Source organism: Hirundo rustica, chromosome 9, assembly GCF_015227805.2.
Source record: "Hirundo rustica isolate bHirRus1 chromosome 9, bHirRus1.pri.v3, whole genome shotgun sequence".
Lineage (NCBI taxonomy): Eukaryota > Metazoa > Chordata > Aves > Passeriformes > Hirundinidae > Hirundo > Hirundo rustica.
Window position 1 is genome coordinate 31,098,200 of NC_053458.1, and position 23,342 is coordinate 31,121,541.

Consider the following 23,342-nt stretch of genomic DNA (forward strand, 5'->3'; position numbering starts at 1 on the left):
AATACCCACCTGAAATTTCAAAATTTTCTGTACAAGCACTCTTCTTTTGAAATAATAATTGCTCTATAAGAAAAAAACCAAAAATATATATGGTCTTGCTGGCTTCTGCAAGCACAATGAGAAACTGTACTCTATGAAAATGAAAAAGATGAACACTGATATCCAAAACTGCAATTCTGCCTAACATTTTCCTATCTTTTCCACAACATGAAGAGCAAGACAATTCAACCTAGTCTGAAGGTGCAGGACTACATGGGGCTGCACAAAAGAAAAACAAATTGGAGCACAGAGAATCCACTTCATGATTCAGGCACTCAAATCTACCAAAGGACAGACCAAGAAAGCACCTTAAAAAAAACAAACCAAAAAAACCCCATTTTATTCACGGAACATAACTATCAATACTGGGTTTAAAAGCAAATGAGAAAATGTTATTGGGGCAAACCTATGCTAACCAATCCAAATTTAAAATTAAAGACTAGGGTGGAACAGCCTTCCTCTCTAACAAGTGAACATGGATATAGAGTTTTGAAGATTTGCTGACAGGGAGAGCTGTTTCCAATTCTATAAATACATCAGTGACACTTCTTTCCAGATCTAGTTTGAGTTCTGTTTTTTTTTTTTTCTTTATAGATAACACATATTTCAGAAAACAGCTACCATTCTGCTGATTAGGAGGGGAACAATGTTGCTGGACTAGATCCTCATCATAGCTCATTAGGGTGCTTGCCTCGACTTTGCTGGTGCTTCATTAACTTTGGAGACCGAAGAAATACTTGAGAAAATAGCAGTTAGCTGTTGGGAGCTGCAAACTATGCGTCCTCAGCCACAACAGGCTGCCAGGGCAAAGAGAATTTATCAAGGATTTTTTTATTCCTTCGTGAATGCAACATGGCAGTCCCCGCCCTTTCTTTTATCCTACAGGTTTGACACAAGTTTTCCAATGGCATGATGAAGCGGAGGACTTGTTGGACTTCTGCTGAAGCAGCTGCAGAGTGGTTGGGGTACTCGACTTAACCTTGTGGAGAGTCAGCAATCCTGCTTTTGCAGCATCCCTTTGGCTTCTAAAAAATCCTGGTATGTCCACAGGGTTAAAAAGCCCTTTCTGCTATGACTGCCTATAAAATAGCTTGGCTCTAACCTACTATTTTTTTTATAGATACATAGATAAATATTAAAGTAAAAATATATCCCTAAATACTTGATCTCAGAACTAGCAATACAATCCCCTTCACAACTGCTTTGCTGGTGCTTTTCAGGAAGGTATTTTGCTTCCCTAGCAAGAAAAGAAGGAGACAGTTGATACTGACACTTCCCCCACTGCCACTTCACACACACATACAAAGACACACTCCTCCCTAAACTCTCTAGAATTTTTAACCCATTTCAACTTTTACCACTGACAGAGTCTTTGGCCAATGCATCCCATGATTCACTATACACACAGTTTGTGTACACTTCTTCTGTTTTTCCCAGTTATTTTTGGGGTTTTTTTTCTGGAACAGAAACGGTGAGTAATCATATCCAGTTCTCCCGCAGGACAATCCTAACCTCACAGATTTCTCAAACTCCCCTGTACCTTAATCCTCTTTCCTAAGTTGGAAAATCCTAGAGACTTCAACTCTCCCCTAGAGAAAAGGAGATCCTTTGCCATTTCTCAGAATTCCTTCCAGCTGTGCTACCACGGACTAGTTACAGCGGGGATTCAAGGTCTAGGCACCTCATGGTGATGGTAGAGATGATTTCTAGTAATCTTATTTTTATAATTACTAATATCTCAACGCTTTTTGGTAAGCCATAGCTCCTTAAAATACCATCTCTATAAGGTAATGTACAGAAACCCCAAATTCCCTGACAGAAAGCAGATTCAAATCGTTTTATTATTGTACAAAAAGCAAGACCTGCTTTTCTTCAGAATTAATATTTACATTTCATCTCTTGAATTTCTTCTGCCCCTGGAAATCCAGATCTTTCCCAAAACAAATTATCAGCAGCTATTTCTCACATACAACACATTTCAAATGCCTTTATACCAATATAAAGCATTTTCATCTTAGTATAATTTATTTTTAAGCAAAATCAATACCATTATTACAAGAGCACTTTCTTATGATTTTTATTTTCAAATTACAGGCATTACTAATGCAATGAATTTCATAAAATAAGATGATCACTGAAATCCAATTGTATGAACGACCAACCATCACAGACATACTTTCCCCACCCCAAAAAAAAAAAGGGGTGGGGGGGAGGGGGGAAGTAGACAGAACTTCCAGCAGCATTTAATCAATAACCTTCCCGTTCCCCCACCAGAACCAGAGGAAATACAACAGACAGATAAATTATCTCCAGAAACCCCATCCAAAATACTGATTCGTCACCAAAATAGAGTTTCTTCAGTTAGAAACATTTACAAATAAAATCAGAGGCAAATGTTTTAGCCCAACAGAGGATGTAAGAGAACTTATCTGTCACTGATGCTCTTGCCAAGACACCTGAAATGTGGTGAACGAGGTACAGCAATACTTCTTTCAGATACAATGAAATGCAGCCTGAGTACATCTCAGACTGGACAAAGTTCCCATCAAGGACATGATACTTTCTAATACTCCATCAAAGTTTTTACATGAGTCAAGTGAAAAACACAGCTACAAAACAGCAAAACTGGATTGAAAACTTGAACTTAAAATTGAGCTTCAAAAACCCAAAAGCTAGAGATCAAGTAAAGCAGAGCCAGAAGATGAAAATAATGAATTGGTTAGGAGCTCCTAAAGTAACAGATCACAGAAAATATGTGAATCCTGAGTTGAAGAATCAAAACTCTTGAACACAGTTTGACAAAAACATGACACCATGTAGTTCTCCTTACGTGTGTCAAATTTCTTTCTTTTCTGTAAGGCATCTTCATAACACAACATGAGATAATTGCCTGGACAATACCAAATATCCAGTATTACCGAGAAAGTTGTTTTGGATAAACATCTCACATTTACAGCCTCTGTTTGCTGTCTTGGCTTTGGTAATTTCAGCGCACAATTAGAATTTACCCAACTTCAGCCACAAAGTGGTCCCCAAAGCCCCTGAAAAGCAGAAAATGCTTCCACAGAAACTCTGCCATTATATGACTATATACAGTCCTTATGTACATACAGTTGCATTGAAACTCCCTATAAAAACTGCAGTGCCTGAAAATCTACCTGATTATAATAAAATTCTCACACGAAGATGAGAATTTTGGCATGCTGAGGGCCAAACCACACTACTCTGTTCTTGACCTAATAAAAATTCATTACTCCCAGCACACAGATCTCTCTTTTTTTAATTACAATGAATTTCCTTACCATTAAAAACCCTGACAACCACAGCTCTGAAAAAGTCTTGCTGAGGCAGTTTAAGGCATTATTGCCTTCAGCTGTCTCTCACCCCATCTATAGAGGATTCACTTCATGAGTGAGAGTTTCAGCAGAGGACAGGCACATACTTCAGCCCCACACACCAATACCCAAAAATGGGTTTGTGCAGAGCTGCCAACAACCCCAAAAAACCCAGATATGAGGAGGTTCAGCCAGTGCCTTTCCTAAGGCAGAACAAATCTATTCTATCACAGAAAACATCATTTGTCCATTTACAATTCTCAATTTAGTTACTCCACAAGAAGGACTTTTCCATAATACCTGCACAAGCATAAACAACACTGGAGAGATGATACAAGGACTGGAAACCCTCACCTGGGACAGGTATTTGAAGACATTCCTGCCTAAAGCCTATGAAATTTGAAGTAGCACATGTTTTCACAAGTTACTTGGGACCATCTGTTACACTTGTCCAAACCACTACCCTGTCCCTCACTTAAATATCTCATAAAATGGACTTTTTCCATTATGAGAAGAATTTGTGCCTATTGAAATAATATACAGAAGGGGGGAAAAAAAAGACATTTCATTTAAAGGAAACAAAGAACAATGCTGTCAAGTTGCATGAGTGCCCTCAGATGATGACACTGACATCTCTGAGCTTCCCCTTCTCAAAACCTTGTCTCCTTTTCTAACACTGCCAGCTGTAAATTTTAGATTGTGAGCTTTGAGGCAGGGATGAACATCGCACAGGAAAAAAAACCTCTTTTCCCTGATAATCACTGCACCTAGGAAAGTTTCATTTTGCTCCCAGTCACTTTTCTTTTGTTTTGGTCCAGACGGAGTCTCAAGGTGGTTAAAGCAAAGCCCTGCAGCCTTGCTGTCATAGTCTGCTCCAGAGGGTTAAGTCTGGCAGCAGACAGGGTAAGACTGGGATAAAGTCCCAAAGATTTTACTGCCTGAGCTTACTTTTCATAGCCACCCATCAGTGTAGTTGAAAGCACCTTATAATATTCATCCTACCTTTCACAGAACTCACACAAAGGAGGAGCCTAACGAGATTATGTATGTAAAAGGGAGGGGTTTTCAGTATTTTCTCAGGGCTGTGCTGAAGCCTTTAACAGCTTCTTCTCCACTCATATCCCACTCCTTTAGCACTTACAGCTCAAGGAGCTCAGGGGATTGTCCTAGTATCAGGTGGGGAAGGGAATAATTTCTTTACAGATTGACTGGAAAAATTTGTGTGTAGGAAGCCCCTGTTAAACACCCTTCTACATCACTTTCATCTCATCAACAATAATGGCATCGGCTTCGGTTAAAAATGCTGAGATCCACGTGTAAATTGAGTACACACTTAGAAAAAATTATGTATGTCGGTGTAAAATGGAGGGGGGAAATCAGGTTTACTTGAACGCCATACTTGGTTTAGCAAAAAACATGTAATCTTTGGAAGATGCTATCTTAAAGCAGTTTTCCAGGCAATGCTGCAAATGACAGGAAAACACTACCTCAGTGATGCTGCCATTTCTGGAAAGGTCTGCAAATTAGCTGGCACCTAGTTAACAAAGCAGTGTTTGATTTGGCCACTCAAATGACACACATGAAAAGTTTCAGTGAAAAAAAACCAACAAAATCAATCAAATCCAGTTCTTCAGTACCATTCTATCCTTAAGAGAAAGAGCCAGGGAAACCAGGGAGCAGAGATGAAGCCAAAGGCTTAAACTGCTCCTTTTGGTGACAGGGACAACAAAACTGAAAGATCTGCAAATCAGCTGCTTCTGGTGGATGGCTGGGGAGGCCACTGCCACCTTCAGTGACATTCCTCCCCCACAGCAGCACCAGCCCGCTGCACCTCTGGCACTGCTCCCTGGCACACAGCCGCAGGAGCAGGGTGCTGCCCAGCGTGCTGCAAGCGAGCTGGAAAGCTGCTAAAGGGATACTCCCACGCTGGGAACAGCAGGGCTTGGGCTCAGAGATATAAATCCCCAGCATTCCAACACCAACTGTAAAAAATAGAGAATCCGCATATTTATGTGTTTAGCTACAACCGGAATATGGAAAGATAGAACAGCTCCACGTTGAAATCAAGTGGTTATTGAAATAACTCATCATTAAATCTCGATTTCTAATATCAACTATTAAGTTAATTTACCCATAAAAGGACATTTTACTGCTTCTGCTGAATGTAAAAACTAAGTGTACTCAAGGATATTTCAGTGTCAAACACTAATGAATGGAAATTAATCATAAAGCCAGTAAACCCACTATTTTTAAAAGGTCTTACTAAACTACCTGTGAAAGGCAGCTCAATAAAGCAACTTTTCCCAACTTTTCAACAGAGGAAACAAGAAGACTGCACAAAAATATCTCATGTTTTACCGAGTACAATTACGAAATGGATTCTTAAGCAGAAACTGGGAAAAAATATCTTACTATAAGACAGTAAGTAAACCTTAAAAGATAGCCATGTGTTCTTCATCACTACAGTTCCCTTTCCTGTTAAAGAATAGTATTATAAGAAGAAATTTACTTGGCCAGAAAATAAGGAAGCACACAGAATTTGGTGAAGAAAAACATACTTTTCTGGTAGTCCTTTTGCTGCCATTACACAGTTTTTTGGACTTTTTGTTAGGCTGCAGACATGAGGTTCCAAAAATGGTTAAGGCAATTGACCTTGACATTGCCCCTGGCATGCTGCAAGCGTAAGTATCCCAGAGAAATGTAACAGCACAATATAATCTACCTGCATAAAGAGTTTGTGTATATATATATTTTTTTGTTTGTTTTGCTTATCTATTAGGCTTATAGCTTCATTTTTTTCATTTAGTATTTTACATCTGTTTCCTTTTTTATTGCCTGTATTATCAACAATGATTTTTTCGCTTTAACTTCTTTAGTCAGCGTCTGGTCTCCTATTTACCAGGTATTTCATAAATCATAAAGATCTTCAGGCACATGAAAGTAGGAGCCAGCTTTAAAAGTATCATTGTTTAATCATGTTTTCATACAAGAAATGCATGCAACTTAATATAATGACAGAATGAAAATCAAAATGCCAGATTGGGTGACTGGAATTTCTGTGGCTTTTTTAATCCATTAAAATGCCCAGCCTTCTAATTCTGAAAGAGAATTTAGCCATCAGCTGGAATCCTCAGACAGCATCAGTAAACAGTAACGAAACGGCCCTCAAATAAAAATTTTAAATCTTGAGTTTAGAAAACATTTCCATAAAATGAAACGCACATACTAAATTTAAAGATTCATGTGACTGACCAGGTCAAATCCTGTCAACTGGGAAACAGAAAGAAGAAAAGCAATACTTAAATCTGCAGAGGACATTTGATCTGACAGATTCCAGGAGACTTACAGAGAATAAAGTGTAATGTGACTTTAACAGCAGCTGAAATTCAGAGTCTAGGTAAGCAAATTAGTGTTCCTGCACCAACAACAGGAAGCCAGCGTTCAAAAAACTTTAAAAATGGGGTGAAGAACCTTGGAACCTACAAGCTCATTCCAGGGTATTGGATTTCTCTTGTATTCTCTCCATCCAAGAACAGCCTCAGGAAAAAGGAAATCTCTAGCTCCACCCAACAAATCCACACACTAAACAGGATGGCAAAGAGGAACATTTTGCTAACTGCGCCCTTCAGGGTGAGCAGACATTGTGGGGTAGCCCCTGAAGCCAAGCCCTACCTCTGACACACCATTTTCAGGCAATAAGGCTTGAAGTTGCTGTACATCAACTGCACTCACTGAGGTCACGCCAGCAGGATTTTACTAAGGCACAACTGAGCCAAATGAGTTTGCTTGGGTGTTTGACACACCTGGAGTTCTGGTACCACAGTCACAACAAACATACCTGCTGCCCACAGCCCGGGTTCGGTAAATGTCACTTCGACTTCGAGCACTTGCTAGAACTTTCTTTGAATTCCAGAAGGTCCCATACAAACTTGTCACCAGAAATGCCAATGAAAATCAGAAGCTCCAAGCAGCCAGCTCTGGAGCACAGATATAAAATGACTTTACTGGTTAGAAAAGCCCTGTGAATTGCGAGAAATAAGGTATTTCATTGCTCCTTGTCTAAATCTTGCTCACTGAGGGCCTACTAAGCCGGAAAAAAAATGACAAAAGAACGACAAAACTCAATGAACCCAAGTCACGCCTGTAGGAAGAGTTGGGGTTACACAACCATACAGAACAGAAGAGAGCCAAAAGAGCCTCCCAAAATAAACATGAACTTATCAGAAGAAGGCAGTAAATACATCCCTGTAGACATGGAGCATTACGAGATCCATGCGAAGGACACTACTCATTTTTCCCTAATATCTGTGAGAGCTGGGTGTCAGCAACAGCTCAGCTCGGCTCAAGGAATGTCTCAAGTCATTTGAATCTACTTTGAAGATGTGCAATGCCAGAAACCCAAATAACAACATTTTAGACATCAAGTAAGCAGCTCTGAAATTTGGATTTGAAATTGTTAACTCAAGTCCTAACCCAAAGAGATTTTCCCGGAGAACAGAGTGTAGCATCAGGGAACTAACGCCGAGGCTGAGTTTGATTGACATAATACTACTTTATTCCATTGTTTCAACTTTCTTACAGGTTTAAAAAAAATGTACAGGGGTTCAGAACCACCTCAACAGAACAAAGAGTCAAACCACAAGTGTGCACACGTGGTCAGCTTTCATTACAAAAAGTAATAGGCACAATCTTTACATATGCATTTTGGTGAAAGAAGGAATAATAGTGCAGTGTTAAAAGGCACCAATAATCAATAATTGGGCCTTTTTAAAAAGCCAATAACCACCTAAGAAAATTACATTTGGTTCAAAGTTATAATTTAAATATTGTATTGATTGGCATGCATCTGAACCCCTGGCAATTTATTACACAAACCTAATGCGTGCCCTTGCAAAGTCAAAAAGATTTCATCAGCGGACCTGAAAGTCAGTTCGGTACAAAAGGACACACAAAGCTCTTGGCCTGTATTTAACACTAAACAATCTCGTTCACCTCCTCTGAGAACACTTGTCTAACAAAGAGCACAGAAGTATTTCTCTTAAAGCCAGTGTTTTGATCCTGTAGCATTGACCTACTCCATGTGCTATGAAAACATTAGGCACAGACCACAAATTAGTTTTCTCTTAAAAAAATACAGTATGTGCAAGTGAGGTTCACACAACAGACTGACAGCTACAACAGTAAGCTCTATAGATTTCCCAAAGAAAAGGGTCAGTTTTAATTTTCTACGTAGCACTGCACACTACTGTGTGCCATTACCCTATCTGCATTAGGAGCATCTGTGGAACCAGTAGGGAAAAGCTTCAGTACACCCTAAAGGACACTACATCGACACCGTGGGCTGATTGAACTGGGTCAAGAGAGTGAACAGCTGGGGAAATCATGGTACAAGACATGGACATAGCTCCATAACCACCAGGGTGGGCTATTGCTTCCTGCAGAAAGAATGGTTTGGAACTCAGGTTACCTCACAGGTGCCCTCAACCTCACCCAACCTGCACACAATGGAATAAAACAGGGAAAGCATAGAAATAAAAAGGGGAAGTGAGAGGGAGAGCTTCTGTGTAAGTTGTACCAAAAGGTGCCAGTTTATCCCAAAGCGTCATTACCAGGGTGCGGTTTGTGCACTGCAAATTTTTTGTACAACTGAAAATTGTACAATATGTGAGCAAAGATAGAGCTGATTATTACCTGCAGCATCTACTACAGTCCTCAAGTATATAATTTATGGATAGATGCATACTGTTGGTGTTGATTGCTTCCTCTTAAACATATTGAAATTCTGAAGGCTACAGTACATTTGACACAAAGACAACTTCTCTACAAGGGGAAAACATAAGATAGTAACTAACTAATTTGTTTTACGAGGAACCTCCTCTGATGTGCTAGTTACTTCATGCCCTTTGGAAGATTTGTATTTCTGACTTTCTTCATCAGCTCTGCTGAATTGTTCTCCTGACAATTTCACAAGAGTTCAGTGACCCTTCTTACTGTCTTTGCCTTTTCCAGGATTCCTTTTAAATTCACTCTAACACCACAACAAGCTGTTCGAGTAAACATTTCTCTCTGGCAAGTTTCCAGATACCACAAATACTACCAAAACTCAGCATTTGATTACATGCACCACTTTTCTTTAAATGGAGCAGGAATTAGCCCGTTTCCTTGGTTTAGGGTCCCGTACATCCCTGTCTTTTGAACACATACAAGATGAACATATTGTCTCTGACAGTCTCCGTAGTCCCAGCCTGAAAACGCTGTTGGAGAGGCTATATATCACACAGTTGCAGAAACTATTGCTTATAGCAAGCCACGTAGTTAGGAAGGAGAGCGCTGGGTTTTCCAACACCCTAGAGCTTTCCAGCAGAAAGTAAATGATATAAGGGAGCCACAGCACGTAGAACACACTGGTTATCCGGAACAAAACCATGGCATAGCGGCGGTCGGGGCTGTGCCCAGTCTCCCCAGCAGCATCCCCTTCGTGGTTAGGAAACCGAGCTCTCCGGTCACTGATCTCTTTGGTGTGCTGCCGGCAAATTTTAAAGATGTGGAAATAGGTGAAACATATGACAAAGGCAGCGGGAGCGTACAGTAAGCACACGATAAAGCCAGTAAAGTAGGCATTAGTTAGCCAGGAGGTAGCACACCATTCAAAAATATCTCCATGGTAACCAGGTTTTCCCCAACCAAAAAAAGAAGGCAAGAAGATCAAGCAAGAGTATATCCAGATCAGACTGATGCAGATTCTCAAGCGACAAGGTGTGACCAGCTGGTTATAGGAGAGAGGCTTTGTGATAGCAAGATAGCGATCCACACTGATGCAAGCAAGACATGCCATAGATACGCTTTTGAGCACAGAGATGATGTATCCAAACACTTGACAAGTCAAGGACTCGTGGACACCTGTTGAGTAGTGGAGCAGTGACAATGTAGGAACCAAGCAGCTGACTCCAACAAAAAGATCAGCATAGGCCATGGTCTGAATAAAATAGCTGGTGGTGTAATGATGCAGGAGTGGAGCACAGTGGAAAACAAATATCACGGTTAAGTTACCCGCAATAATTAAAAATGTTAGCAAGACAATAACGACTGTCTCAAGGATACAGATGTCAACTGCATTGTAGTGACCAAATCCAAGAGGGCAGGAGAGGTGCTCAGATATGTTCATAACACTACTGCTCATATTCAGAGTCCTCCATTCAATCCATCGGGACTGGTTCATGTTTTGTGCTTAGGGAACAGTGCAATCTGAGCCTTAGTGAGCAGGTGACCTGCTGAACAGCAGCTAAACTCTGCTTCAGCGTCTCACGGTCTCTCTTTGCAGACACTGCCAGTGCTTACATGTGAGAGGATTAGAGTCCCATAGCTGTTGATGCCTCCTCAGCATCAGTGCATCACCTCTGGCACACCTTGGCTTTAAGGAAAGAATGAAAGAAAGAGAAAGAAAGAAAGAAAGAAAAGAAAAACAAAAGCCAGAAAGAGAAAGGCCACTGATCAGCTCCTCCAGTGCTCTTGACCCATCTTTAGCAAACACAAGGCACTTCTAAAACAAACAGAAATAAACTGACAAAAGAGACATCCATTTCCCAGGGAAGGAGGGGAAGGAAATTTCTGACTTATTTTCCTGAGAAAGTCATTTACTTTGGTATACACTGGGGAGAGGGAGAGGAAGGAAAGGAGGAACCTCAGTACAGCTCAGGTTTCGTGGACCAGCAGTTACTGGAGATAATCTTTATGTCTTAGCTTAAATCACAGACTGACTGGAGATTAAAGGAAAAAGTTCATTCTCTAATGCTGTCTTTTCTTGTTGGATTCAGAAGATGGTACTCAATCTTATCCATGCTATTCATTGAAAAGGTAAGGAAAACATTTTTGTCGAGGTTAATTCCAATAGACTCACCACTATTTGGGTATGAATAATGAATTTTATTTAGGGGGGAGACAGGTGGGGGATGAGGCAGATTTGTCCTCTGGCTCCCAAGAAAGAAAACATACATCTCACGTACAAGGAGGAAGATTGTGTCTATTCATTTAAAAATGAAAATAATTTAAAAATAGATTTTGGAGACTCACGTCAATATTTACAGTTCCTTTAAACAGTTATAGTCCATTACAATTATGAATGCCAGAATCATAGTTCAGTGTCCCTACAGACAAAATAAATCCTCTTGAATTTAATTTCAGCAATGGCAATTTGAAAGAATCATCTTTAGAAACTCTGCTGTATCTACTACAGTGGATCAGTACCTAGGAGTTACCAGGTATAGCCATGATATTGCTCACCTCTGTAGCAACAACTGAATCATTTCACAAACCCCCACACAACGAGCTCAGAAACTTCCATCTGCATTCTGCTGGGAAGCTAATGAAATGCTGATTTGACTAGAAAAGCTGCCATTGTTTACTACTCCATTATTCTGTTGCTCAGCTTCATCTTCTCAGGGGTTTAAGGTTTCTACATTTATTAGATGATATGCATAATAAATAGCTGCTTTTAAAAAAACTGTTCTTCTATTTGCAGGACATTACCTTGTTCATTTCATTCACAGCTATGGAGAGAGAAAACATTAAGAGAAAGCATCTTCTGCGTTCAGTTTTAAGTAAATGCTTGATTAGTTCAGGAATCATTAGGTAGGTAATTAAATGTATACAATCTTGTTTTTTCGAAGGCCCCTAAAACGTTAAAACCATCATTAATCCTAGAGTTCCTGAGACTAGAAGACTGGCAGCAAAAATTAATGAATCCACATAAAATGATCTCCAAGGTCATTCAGCTGGCATTTGCTTTAAGTCTCTTTAAAAGTACCAGGATCTCTCTGATGTTTCTGATAGTCCTTGCCGTGTGTTCAGGAGGAATTTCAGATACCAGAAAAGCCGAATGTTCAATTCTGTCGCAGCACTTTGAGAGAAAGCATTCTTTTTGGAGTTAATTTCCTGTCGTGCATCGCCACGCCGTACGGAAAGTCCTTCTAGATTTTATAACATCCCCGAGTATTTCCGGCTATTCGCTCCCTTTGTCTATAAGCGACGGAGCACGTACAAAATCACTCCTTCCTCCAATTCCCTGCTAAAGCGATAGAGAAGCTTTCTCACCTACACGCATCCTCACGGCCGCTACGTCCAATACTTGCCCGCGAGTCCTGTTAGCGCGGTGCGGCTGGAGCGGCTGCCGCTGCCTCCTTGCTCCCCCCGTGCGATGATCGCCTGCACCTGAGCCCGCTCCTCCTCCCGCCGCTCCTCCCGCTCCCCGCCGCAGCCCGGCCGCTGGAGCGCCGCCGGCCGCTCCCCTGCTCCCGGCCATCCAATGGCGCCGCCGCTGGTACCGGGGAGCGCCCCGAGCCCGGGCACCCCCCGGAGAAAGCCAGCACATCCCTCCTAGAGAGGGTACGTAATCCAGACAAAACCTAAGAAACTAGCGGCATCGCCCCACTGGAACTGCTTGCTAAAACGATCCCGCGTTATTAACCGCGCGCACACCTTTTGAGCATCGCCCGCTGAGGTTTAGCTTGGTAAAGTATCTGTCACAGTTCCACACAATTTTTCTAGTCTTCCTTAAAAGACAAAATTACAGCCCCCTTTTTAATTACGTCCCCAAATTAATTACTTCCAAACTTAACACATATGCTATAAAACTCACCTGTACCTGTTTTTTATACCATATCAGTATTACCAGTACTCTAATAGCTTCAGCATCAGTTTAAATACAAATACTTGTAACACGTTATTTTCCAAACTGAACCTATTAACTCAGCTCTCTATTCCTGCAAACAGATGCAGCTATTCCCTGATTAAGTACTCAGAACTTTTGTTTACTTCGTGCTTCCCAAAAATAAACCCAGTCACAGAAGTACAACCATCACAGTTATCTTACACAGACACTCCTTAGACACTGAAACAGCAAATTTAGATACCAAAACACCAACCACAGAACAGCATTTTGGGCTGTGGATGAGCAGAAGACGCATCTTGGAGGCTTTAACCAACCAAGTCATTAGAAACTACAGTGATTTAAGTCCTTCTAGTTCCATGGCAAACCAAAGGCAAAATTTTAATAAGCTGCTCCTGAGTTAACATCTTGTATTTCGAGTATTGCCTGGAGCAAATGTCCACGTCTGAATGACAAGACTGTAGCAACGTGAAGCAGCACAAACTGCAGCAGTGTTAAGAGTGGTTTGCAGTAAGGGCATGTGATCAGTCCAAAGCCTTCTATCAGAGGACTTAAGAAAAAATTAAACTATCTCCGATACCTCAGAATGGTAAATGGCTGCAACAACAGACTTAATGACTAAATTTAGACCCCGAGCACAGCTTTAAGCCCCAGTTATCCATATCAGGGCAGAACAATAGGGAGTAATTTTTATTCCTCCTCTTCCCACTCCTCCTGTGGGGGGGGGAGGGGAGGAGGAGGACAAACACTGTCCACAGGCATGGCAGTGACCAGTACTACTTCTCCCACTTCTCCTGTGGACAGATCGTGGTTGGCACCAAGGATGAAAAGGGCCAAAACACCTTAAAATGGACATCAGGGAGCCCCGAAGGTACACAGGGGCATGAGATAAGCAAAGGTACAGCCTGACAAAGCAGCCCACAGGAACTACGTGCTCAGTACATCCTGCTCCACACAGATTTAAGGACTGATAACTACTAAAGCTTGCAAAGGTCACAGTAACCATTGAGTCACCTTGGTCTCAGGTCAGCCCCAGCTGGTGCCTGCTGTGTGTGCCCAGAGTGCTCAGCTCTGAGAGCAAGCGCTCATGGCAGCCATACGTTTCAGGTCTGCTACGAGAAATCCAGGCTCTATTGAGCAGGTCCCAGGAAAATCAATGGCAACCTCTGCTGGTTGGTTCTAGACACAGGTAAAATGCGTCCTCTACAGAAATTTTAACTGGAAGGACAAAGCGGATCAAAAGCAGGGAAGTTTGACATCTTTGGGAATACGAGCTGTCTTCCTTCACTACCAAAAAAGCCAGTCATGCTGCAAGCTGCCAGCGGCTTTATCACCTCAGGCACCTGCTATAAACTGCACCATGCTGACTGCCCTAAGTTGTAGTGTTTTATGTATCTTTAGAGGCCTGTGAAAATTAAGCAGAAATCAGCTAATCCTGATGAAATTATGTAGTTACAGAGGGAAGCTTACAAAATGTAGCAACACCAGAATGTTGTATCAGAGGCAGCACATTAAAAGCTCTGTAAGAAAAGTTTTTTTGTTCGGAAATCAGAGGTATATTTGGGCCTCTGGCACAGTTTTAAACAAAAACTGTTTCAGGATGGGGTTTTTTGGTTTTTGGGTGGGTTTTTTTTTTTGTTTTTTTTTTGTTTTTTTTTTTTACATTTGTGTTTTGAGAAAAGGAAGTGAGAAAGAAAAGTTCTATCGGAAGAACTCTCTTATTGTCATCAAGGCAGCATCCTACATGGTACACAAGTTCCCACAGATGGTTACATCCAGCTGGTAGACTGAGCACTCTTCAAGCTGAATAGAAGGAGCAATTCCACACCTTCTTTATAAATTACATCAGCTAGAAACAGCATAGGTCACCATACAAAACAGAAGGCTCACACCACCTGATCCTGCTGAAAACACAGGGGATGTGGCAGGAGCATGAGCTTTGTATATGCAAAGCAAGGCTGTGAAAGCAGCGGTGATGTGTGACCCTGAAAGGAAACCAGATAAAGCTTTTCAGACAGAAAAAGTCCATATGGAAGGAGATTTAGAAGCTCCAAGCAAGAGAACAATCTATAAGTCATTCCGTTTGGAAAGGAATAGCAATACTTATTTGCTGAACCCTTTGTTGTAAGGAAACAGGACTGATAGAAGCAATCCCTGCAGTGCACAAAGCAGCATCTCAATCACACCACTCATTTCTAGTTTGAAGTCTTCCCTTGTTAAATTATTGGATGGTCAGCTGGATTAAAAGGACAACAATAATTTCCATGAAATCTTTCTGAAAGGCATTGATGTGAGCAAGAAGCTGCAGCTGAGAGTGCAGGATGAAGAACACAGTAGTTATTTATTTAGATGCAGACCTGAAGGACAGTGTTGATATACATACCAGCTCATCAGCTTCTATTTTTTCTGCCAAACTACCTTCTTCTATTGTTTTACAGAATTTTTTTTCTTTTATTCTCTTTCTCCTAAGCCTAAAGAACAAAGGTATTTCTTTCAGTTTGGTTTATTTTTAATCTTAACTACCTCTGGCATTTACTTGTCCATGTATCTTATGGACACCCTAGTTTTGTTTTTAATGCCCCCAGAATAATTGTATTCTATAAAGCTTGCAGTTGTAGTGCAGCTTAAAGTACCAGAGGAGGAAGGAAAATCATTTGTTGCCTTAAAAACTGTGTGTGTGTATGTGTGCATAGATAGGGTTTTCTACATCATATCAGTGTTTGAAGTTGCTCTAAGAAGTTATATGAGTGCTGTATTTAAGGCAGAAATCTGTTCTATTTGTTATTTGGAATATAAAGCCTCTTCCCCAAATCCACCCACTCCATCTGTCTATTTAAAACCTGCCGGAGAGCTCGTGCTTACACAGAACACACGGGGATTTTGACCTGAGTGTAGGCATATGATGATATAGGAAGTGTCAATATATATATATTTATAAAAATAAACCCTTTATTTTTCTCTCAAAACAAGCTTAGGCTTCTCAAACCCCTTATACCCTGTGGATACCATCCAACCCCATGCCTTGCTCCAAAGGGAGGGCCAAAGTTCTAAGTCAGATCCAACACCAAATTTAAGCCATGTTGTGCTGGGTTCTACATTCAGCTGAGTTGTGAACATCTCCAAGGATGGAGCTTTCACAGCCTGCCTGGGCCCCTGTTCCAAAGTCTGACCATTCTCCCTGAGAATCCAACCATCAGCTCAGAATCTTTCTTGCTGTGGTTTGTCTTCATCGTCACCAAGACTAAACACACCTGGGCCAGTGGTAAAAACCCAGCAGTGTCAGTTCTGAGGGAAACAGGATATTGTAGAAACTTTCAAACCATTTCTCCACCTGCAAGTCTCATTTTTCAGTTCTGCTATCAGAGAAGGAAGAGGCTGGTATGATTTGGAGCCAGGGGCGGGGGGCAGCTCAGGAGATTGGAAGGGGCCAGTAGCCTTCTAAACGGCAGAGAGATGCGAAGGGAGCTTATGATCCCTTTGCCTTTTAGTACTGCTTCTCCTTTTAGTACTTCAGGCTCGGGTGCAGCCTGATCCTCTGCAGGACTCACAGCTCGGTTCTTTTCCAGCACTGCTTCTAACGATGCAAATATTAGCCAGTATCACAGAAGTGTTAGGTAATTAGGATGCTGTGATGCAGAACAAGAAGAAATGGGCAAATAATTTTTTTTACGTGGATCAGTAGAGAGAGATGGGTTTTCACATTTGCAAGTTTATCACACAGTCTTTTCATTCTGTTAAGCAACAGTTACATTGAATGCTTCTGTAGTTTGAACCTTTCAAATTACTCCTAATATTTTTCATGTATTTCATAAATATTAAGCAAGTTTTTGGAGTAAATGGCTACAGTCTCCATTTAAACATTACTAACTGTGATCTCGTGGATATTTCATAACATCACAGAATGGTTTGTGTTAGATGGGATTTCAAAGATCATTTTGTTCCAACCTTCCTCACCATGGGCAGGGATGCCACCCAAAGATGCATACAATGTAAATACTTTTCTGAATTTCATGTAAAAGAACATTTTCCTTAAGGAGGAGCTTTTATCAAAAGATGATACTGATAGTCCTAACAACAAATTGAATCCACTTCACAAGCTCAATTCAGACAACAAATACCACCAAACTGCTGTGCCCTGAATCAACAGAACTAAAACACTGTGCAATAAACTATCAATCAAGAAGGGAAATTTACTTCAGGGAAATGCTGCGCAGCCAACTGAATGGTGCTAATTAACATTTTTCAGGAACCAGAGAGCATTTGCTTTACGCAACACATAAGCTACAGAAGGATGCTAGTTACTGACTGACCATATATGATAAGCACCAGAAAAACTTCTTATGGGATGAAAGGATGAAAGGATGAAAGGATGGTATGAAAGGCAAAAAATTAAACATGTGCTCTCAGACAGTTTCACGCACGTGCCACTTACACTAAACCACCTGCTCTTACACTAGCAGCCGTTTAATAAAGGGGGAAAAAAGCATACTGGCAAGACAACACCAACTTACTATCTTCCACTGCTCCCATCTTTCAAGAGACAATTAAAATATTAAATCACAGGACAAAAGCAATTAAGTGAACTGTAAATGAAGAAATGCTGAAATGTAGAGAAGAATCTGCACAGTGCTGGTAGAATTGCTCGCTCCTTTCCTGTGGAATTTTTTGTATTTCAAAGTAATACTTAAGAGCTTTTAGTACTGCATTCATTCAAACATTTTAGAGGTGTATTTTGACACAGTTGTACTTTTAACAAGTTTTGTCTGTGTCAAGCCAGGAATTACATTCCATAGCTACTGGTATTCTTAACGCATATTTCAAGTGGGCACCAAGAAAGTGTATGCTGAAAAGGATTCCAGCTCACCTGGCAGGAGCATAAGCTCGGTCAGTATTAGCAGTAATTCCATTTCAGCAGAGCTAGAATAAAAAAATTTAAAGCTATTAAAAAAAAAAAAATCCCAAACATTGTGATCGCCTGCTTCAATTTTTGTCACACTGCAAGCTGAACAGTTTTCTTAAACTACAGCATGACCTTTTAAAAGGCAAGTAATTTTGATTTAATGAGTTCAACTGATGAATAATTTATTGCAGCCTTAATTAGGCAGCCAACTTGCAAGGCCCATGCAAAAGCAACTACTAAGAACAAGAGGATCAAACCCATATACCCATGTCTTTCAAAATCAAAAGTTGGGATGTACCACAGAATAGGTCCACTTTGGTCTAGTTGTCTCTTCTTAGTATTCTAGGTACTCTCTTCTAGTAGTTCTCAGTGACCTGCCAGTTCTTATGTGACAAACTCATGGACACACAGCAAGAACAGATTCAAATCCACTCTCCCTGGATGTGGCTTGGCTTAAACCATTACAGAACATCCTCTCACAATATCCAGTCTAACCCAGACAGGCTGTCTGGAAACAAGTGCCTGGTCACACCAACAATTCATGTTTTAGTTGATTATAGATTTGACACATTCCACCCTAAATTTTTCCTTTAATAGATTTCTTTAAAATTAGTTTTTCCTCAAGGATATGAGAGGTGGCTAAGAAAAGCACTGGACAATCAGGATCATTTAGGCACTGAAGTCCCAGCTCCAAATGGGCAGAATCAGTCAGAACTAAAAAGCTGCTATTTGTTTTACTGCAGGGTCTGCTGGGGAGCGGGTGGTACCAACTCCAAATCCCAGTAAACCAAATTCCACTACTTTTAGAGAAAAAACAAAACAAAAACAAAACAAAACAAAAAACAAAAAAAACCCCCACAACGAAGTAAATAGTGGATTTTTAAGGCTATTTTAAACTAAGTGTTACTCAGTATTACTACTCTGCCACATTGTGAAGAAATAGGAAAAAGAATCATGAAAAGGATATGGCACAATAACTATTTATAACCTGAAGGGTGGCACAATTTCTTTTTATGGATTTTAAGCTCAGCTTCATTTAGACCAAATCTTCCTCCCAGCTGGAAGTGCTGAAGAGGTATCACTCTGTTCTCCTCCAGCATGGATCCATACACACTTGCATCAATATCCATATATGAGAAAGGATAAGGAATAGCTTCCTACTGAGAATGATCTACAGGGAAAATGTTGCCAACAACAGTGGAAGTACATTCCTGGGTAACTCAGACGTGGAATCCAGAAATGAGAGGTGTTAGGAAAATGCCACTGAAACAAAATTACAGACATTCCCCCCAAAACCCTGAGTTAAAAATTAGCTAATTAAAATTTATAAAGTCATCATACATCTGATAACTATTTTTCAAGATTAATGACATCTAAATACATTCAACTTCCAATAACTAAAAAATTTTGTCTTATTAGATAATGAGGACATTTATAATTATAGCCAGAAATTGGCACATGTAAAATGTTATGTGAAATCATTTATTCTAGAAGAAATACCAAACCTGATATTATCTGCCATCTCTTAAAAAATGAAATCAAATATATACTTTATCATAACTAAGGAGAGGTTAAATATAAAGACAACATTGATATCTACAAATCTTCTTGGAAAGGACACTATCATGGAGTGGAGAACTCAAGTCTACAAATGACATTCAAGGCCAATTTCTTTCACCAGTATTAAATTCACACACAAACCTCTCCCCTCTGCTCAGGATGATGGCTTGAAGCTGGAAGTCAATCTCTCTGTTCATATATTTTAAAGATATATCACAAACTGCCCCAAACACAGAATATCAACACACTGAACAAAACACTGCCTCTAACTCAATGACTCTATAGCCATTCCATATATTGAAATAAAGACAGTAGAAATTACCCTCTTAACAGTTAAGGATTTCTGATACACTAACTAAGAGAAATAAGAATGAGAAATGGCAATTTTTTACAAAGGAAAGGTTTTACACGAGTGATTCGCAATCACTTTTCTGTTTAAGTTATGAAAATACTCAGTAGTCAGAAAAAATGCCACAGAAATGGAATAAGGCTAGATTACAAAAAGCCTTATTTTTCAGCTAATGTTCTAACCCAAGTGCTCACAGGGGATGAGCTTTAGCACATTTCCTTTCACCCCCAAAGAAGGTTCTTTATAAACAAAGCTAAAAAAAAGGGAAAAATGTTACATTCAAAAAGCTGTATTTTATTGTTATGGCAACTGATGTGCTAAAAATAAAGAAATAAAGTTGTTATGGCAACGAGAATTTTAAAGGCAGTCAAAAGTAGAATAATCAAACATTCTGCTGGCTTAAAATGCAACATCTATGACTCAATTTACAGAAAGAGCTTCAGAGACAAATAGAGACTGGGTTTCTAGAAGGGGATTCTGCTTCAGAGATCACAATTAATACAATCCCAGAGAACTCTGAGGAATGCAAGGGAGCATCTCAAGGTGAATAGAAAATTACACATTGCAAGTTTTCACAGTCAGAAGGAAGAGACAAACACCTTTTTGCACTTGTCTGGTGTGCTAGTAACCTTACCTAGATCCGTAAAATGTGTCAGGCTGCTCAGAGAAGCTGTGGCTGCCCCATCTCTGGCAATGTCCAAGACCACGTTGAACAGGGCTTGGAGCAACCCGGGATAGTGGAAGGTGTCCCTGCCCATGGCCAGAAGATGAGACTTAAAAGTCCCTTTCAATCCAAACCATTCTAGGATTCCATGATAAAGGTTACTTAATGATTTTAAATTAAGTAGTGAAAAGTTAGGAAGTACCAAAATTTATTTGTCTGAAGCAGTGGGGTTTTGTCTCTTTGTATGTATAGAATGATAAAGATGCCTATAACTACAGGATGATAGTATCTTTAAATTTCTGATGTGTCCTTGATGATCATTACAGGCCTCCTAATTATACAAGCACTTTCACCACAATAGCAGAGAACTCTTCTCCTATTCATTATTTCTCAGATTGTCAAAACTGCTACTTCTTTTTAAAATTAACAGAACTCTGCGCACCGTGAAATATTCCAAAAGCCATACTGTGACAAGCCTTAATTAATAATAAGCAAAGTATTTAACAGATACTTCAGAAATTATGACTAGAAACAGTGACTTGTACTGGAAATATTTGCACTTAAACCATGTACATAGCATGTGCTAGGATCCCACCGTAAGCTGGTATTTTAACACAGCATGTGTCTAATTTTGGCTTCACTGCACTGAAAATTAAGGTTGCTACTAGCAGTACTCGTAACTTTTCTGAACCACATGAAAAGTATCTCACGACATTCCACAAGAGCTTTCAGTGAGCAGAACTAGCACGGCCAAAAATACACCTCAAAGTCAGGCTCCTCACTTGCACTAAACGGAGAAGAATCCAATGTACACTGGAAATTCAAATAATACACGGGGCTGTTCAACAAGGCTAACACCGAAAATTCAAGCACATTGCTGTAGTTTTGCTTCCCCAGCCTCAATATTAATCCTTGAGGCTGGATACACAGGTAACTCACCCCCCTTTCAAGCATCACGTGAAATTGCTAGAAATGCACATTATGTAGGTAAATATCTTACCTAATGGATCTATGACCAAGTCAACAGCTTCTGCAAAGGAAACTCCATGCACAACAATCACTCTGCAGATATTTTCAGGAGTAAGGATCAATCTTAGACATGGGAATATCAAGACTTTAAATCCAAGTTTAAGAAGTATGTCTCTGCTTGGGTTAAAGGAGCCTGGCTGCCTGTTTCCAAGGCTTGTTGCTGACTCAACCAGACACTGCAAACAGTTCTAAAAAGACAACCAGCAACTGCTGCTCCAAGCTTTCTATGAAATTAACTTCCTCACTGTGTAATAGCCTAAACTTAATCAAGTGCATGGCTGCCTGAATATATGGGTTTGAGTTCAAAAAGACCGAGCAGACCTCCAAATATTGCTCCTTGACTGCCAGCTGTGTAAATCCACTGCTGGCATTCAGCATCAGTATTCTTGTATCAGGAGCACCCATTCTGTACTGAACACACACACATGCATTTATAAAACCATCACCAGAGAATACTCATTCTAGTATTTGTGTATTTTATCCCTAATGTGTGTTTATATATTTTCAAATTTCCATTAAAGAAGAATCGGAGAGTCTTCAGAGAAAGGAAAAGGAAATCCTTGACAAGCCACAACAAAGACCAAAAGAGCTTTCTGGAATTGTATTTACAAACTCACGAAAGAAAGAGGGCATGGCTCCACAAGGTACCTCCAATTCCTCTGCCATACAGGTACCAAAAAGTCTAATTAGACTGCAATGTTTCATTAACCTACCTAAGGCTCACCCATCCATCCTGCCCAGCCCCAGTGCCTGCTCCCATCTCACCCTGACACCACACCTGAACTGTGAATCTCACTGAGAGAAATGAGAAGAGGGAAATTTTCTAAGAAAAAAATTCCACAATTCCTGTGACAAGCCCAGCAAATGCTAGGTAAGGGTATAAAAAAAGAGATGGAACATGCAGTAAAAGAAAACTCTTTTGGCAAGCACGCTGTTTGAAACTGCAATCCCCATTAACGATGATTTAGTTTTAATGCAGGCTGTATCTTCTATTACCGAGACAAAAAAAGGTTGTGTTTTGAAACTGGATTGCTTTGAAGACAAACCACCCATGTGAAGACAGCTTTGTCATATGCAGGATATGATTAAAATATGTGACGCTCCATATCATCAGCATTTGGCTGTCAGTTTAAAAAGCAACTGATGAAAACCCTCAGTGAGAAAAACAAATCCTAGCTGCCAAAATATTTGTCTACGTCCACAAAAACCTACATAAAAGATTGTTAGAAAGAGTATATTCAATAGCAGACTGCAATCAATCTCCTTCTGGTTAGTTAACTTCAGCAGCTGCAAATCTGCTTGCTGACATGACTTAATTTGTATGACCACACATCACTGCAAAGGGAAAAAAATCCTTAATGGATACAGACTGTAAAGATCTACTGGTTTCTAATCTTTTTTGAAGTGATGACCATAAAATCTACCTTAATACTAGCTCAGGTCCTTAGAACAATATCCTACGGAACACACAAATAACCCTGTCATTTGGGGTTTTATCATGAAGAAGTCATACACAAAAGCAGGGAGCAAAAGATTCAGAATTCACTTCTGTATCAAATTCCAGTTTGGATTTAAGTGATGTATTCACCACTTCTACACACTTCAGTATTCTACACATGCAGCTCAAGCCTTGCTGGGTTTGTCACTATTCCAATTGTTCTGAACTGCTGCCCCAGCTATGGTGAAAAATGCTTTAATAAAGTGTTGACCACCAGAACTTGTGTTAACAAAGGCATTCTAAGAGACTTTAAACCAAGTGTTTGGCTTCTTAACGTTCCTCTCTAAGCATATAGAGCACTCTT

At 40.1% G+C, this 23,342-nt stretch overlaps 2 protein-coding genes across 7 annotated transcripts in view; both read right to left on the reverse strand.

Moving 5' to 3' along the window:
- The window catches only part of RABGAP1L (RAB GTPase activating protein 1 like), a 214,774-nt gene that overhangs the window by 143,367 nt on the left and 48,065 nt on the right, over window positions 1–23,342 (reverse strand). The window lies entirely within an intron of this gene.
- GPR52 (G protein-coupled receptor 52) lies at window positions 7,678–12,438 on the reverse strand. 2 transcript variants are annotated; one of them, XM_040073118.2, is made up of 2 exons: window positions 11,901–12,438; window positions 7,678–10,785 (listed from the first exon to the last, which is right to left on the reverse strand). In XM_040073118.2, the coding sequence occupies exon 2, from the start codon at window positions 10,591–10,593 to the stop codon at window positions 9,508–9,510; it is 1,086 nt and encodes a 361-aa protein (XP_039929052.1). In that variant the 5' UTR covers window positions 10,594–10,785; window positions 11,901–12,438; the 3' UTR covers window positions 7,678–9,507. The 2 variants fall into 2 exon arrangements, with proteins under 2 accessions (XP_039929052.1, XP_039929051.1); XM_040073117.2 differs by having other exon boundaries at window positions 11,655–12,438.

Bases quoted from the DNA above. Each gene is read 5' to 3' on its own strand.
- GPR52 (XM_040073118.2), bottom strand. From the start codon at position 10,593: ATGAACCAGTCCCGATGGATTGAATGGAGGACTCTGAATATGAGCAGT.